At 39.0% G+C, this 2,500-nt stretch overlaps 2 protein-coding genes across 3 annotated transcripts in view; one reads left to right on the forward strand and one right to left on the reverse strand.

Annotated features, from left to right (window-relative positions):
• The window catches only part of LOC138018579 (uncharacterized), a 1,441-nt gene extending 989 nt beyond the window's left edge, over positions 1-452 (reverse strand). Inside the window, exon 1 of the mRNA XM_068865269.1 lies at positions 1-452. This exon is cut by the window's left edge and continues 86 nt beyond it. Coding sequence (XP_068721370.1) covers positions 1-383 — 383 coding nt within the window. The 5' untranslated portion in view covers positions 384-452.
• The window catches only part of LOC138021916 (uncharacterized), a 51,498-nt gene that overhangs the window by 10,287 nt on the left and 38,711 nt on the right, over positions 1-2,500 (forward strand). The window lies entirely within an intron of this gene.

Consider the following 2,500-nt stretch of genomic DNA (forward strand, 5'->3'; position numbering starts at 1 on the left):
GGATCAATTTCCTTCATAATGTTTGCCACCAAATTACGGGGAACATGAATACGATGACGCAGTCTCAGAGCATGCCAAATACTTCTGTACCCTGATAAACTTCCAGGGCCTCTCATTTCTTCACGAATGACACTTCTTATTTCGGAATCGTCTATTATCTTGGCATTTCCTTTCCTTTTCAATCCAAGAGATCTCAGACGTCTCTTAAGTGTTCGCACACACATATGAAGGCCTTCTCGTTTTTCGAGAAGACCGACAATAGCGTCGTACGGATAACCACGATGAAAATAGTGCTTTATCACATCGTCGATATCTTTTTCAGCCACGCACTTTTCACATATACTGTCTCGAGCTTCCCCAGCGCCACAAAAAGTACAAAACATCACAACTACACTCCTTGTTTTCTAACAGAACGGAGTTTGAAAAAGGTTAGCATTAGATTCCATCCACCAAAACCACCCTGGCACATTTCCTTACAATTACACGACGTAATATGCCGTCTTAATATGACAAGCTTACCGCTGTAAAAAGAATGAAAACAGGCAGAATTAGAGCTTTAGTTGAGCAAGAAATATCGTTTCTAAGCAAAGCCGAGCTGATCTACAGTATTTAGGTCTAAAAACCACTTTGAAGACGGTTAGCTTTTGCTTGTTTTGCTGGGTACTAGTATGTCAATACTCTAAAAAAATTCGATTTTTCAAGAGCTTGTCTCGTTAGTCTAGTGGATATTGGAATATGCAAGGGAACCCATCGATCCGGGTTCAACTCTTTGGCTCGCTTAATCTGAATGTTCTCTGCACATTGAAATGTTTGTTTGTTTCAGGTAGATTTGAAGTCTGAAGTAGATTGTACGTCGTGTAAGTTAAATAAGAAGGGAAATGTGGGTTTGAGGGATGGAATCTAATGCTAACCTTTGAAAAAGGGAGGGAAACTTTCACTTGATATGTACCCAGTCCCACCGGGAGAGTGCGCGCGCATGATGTGTGTTCTTTTTTATTTGCAGCGTTCCTTTTAAATTTGCAGCAGTCTCTCTATTTTTCTTGCAGTTTTTTTTGTTTGCAGCGTTTGCTTTTTATTTTGTTTGCAGCGCATCTTTTTTGTTTGCAGCGTTCATTTTTTGTTTGCAGCGCATCTTTTTACTCGTGGATATATATCCACGAGTTTTGGTGAGGTTCTTTATGCAAATGTGTCACTCCTGCGTAACCGGAAGTTCGATCTAATAAGCCAATCAGGATGGATAATCACAACACAGCTTAGATGGCTGTGACTTCCTGTTCGCGAGGTTGTGCGCCGCCATTACTGTATGTCGCTTTTGTTCTGAAGTGTTTGAGCACCTTCCGCTGCATTTAGAAGCAAGAAACGGAAGAATTAAAGAAATGGCTTTCTTCGAAGGTGAAGCAAAATATTCTGAACAAGTACAGATTGGTGCAAAAAATTGTGCACCGCCTTTCACTGACCAACGCGAAGACTTTAATACATTAATTAACGATGGCCAAAAATGATGCGAGTGTCAGTGATAATTTCTACAAAGCAGTGGCAAAAAAGAGCTTCTATGAGAGACTCTATCAAGCGGAAGAGACAAAATCACTTGAAGAGTTCAGGAAAAAGAAAAACATTGCAAAACGCCAAAACAGATCTGAAAATATTGAAGCAGCAAGGGAATAGGAAAAGAAAAGCAATCCAGAACATATCAGAGACCTAAACAGAAAAGCATAAAACATTTAAGGAAAGTTATGCAGAGCTCAAGGCTAAACCAAACTGAAATTTGTCAAGGTCAAGGCTCTATTAGACATTCCATGTCAAAAGTGATTCAGTCTTTTTCGTAATAAGATAACACATGGCGCTGAATATATATGCACTTGCTGTGATCAGTTATGGTTCAGATCATCTGTATCTAAGTGTATCAAATATATAATGATAAATATTCACAAGGTTTGTTGGAGGAATGTATAACTGGCGCAAAATGTGTTAATATTACTGAATGGATCTGCTTTACTTGCTAAATCTGTTAACATTATATGACTTGGCAACAAAAATCAGACCTTACTGATTCAAAATTACCCTGTCATCTGTGCAACGAACTTTGAACACATGGTAGAGCTCTTTATAGAAGATGTGTTAAAGAGTAATCTTATGCCTGTTGGAGAAATGGTATACTTATTTCACAGGGTTGAATTCCAGCAAAAGGGATTACCTCACATACATGCAGTATTTTGGGTATCTAGTTGCATGAGAGCCCACCGTGCTGTTACACAATTATGCAACTATTAATGCCAATGCATAAAGAAAACTTCAGCCTGCCAATTTTAAACAATCGCGGTAACTTTCATATCCACGAGTAACGACAGTGGCACTTTGATTTATTTGCAGCGTTGCTTTTTTGTTTGCAGCGTTCGTTTTTTTGTTTGCAGCGCATCTTTTTTATTTGCAGCGTTCGTTTTTTGTTTGCAGCGCATCTTTTTTGTTTGCAGCGCTTCTCTTTACTCGCAGCATGTCCCTT

The sequence above is a fragment of the Montipora capricornis genome, chromosome 10 (assembly GCF_036669925.1).
Source record: "Montipora capricornis isolate CH-2021 chromosome 10, ASM3666992v2, whole genome shotgun sequence".
NCBI classification, from domain to species: domain Eukaryota; kingdom Metazoa; phylum Cnidaria; class Anthozoa; order Scleractinia; family Acroporidae; genus Montipora; species Montipora capricornis.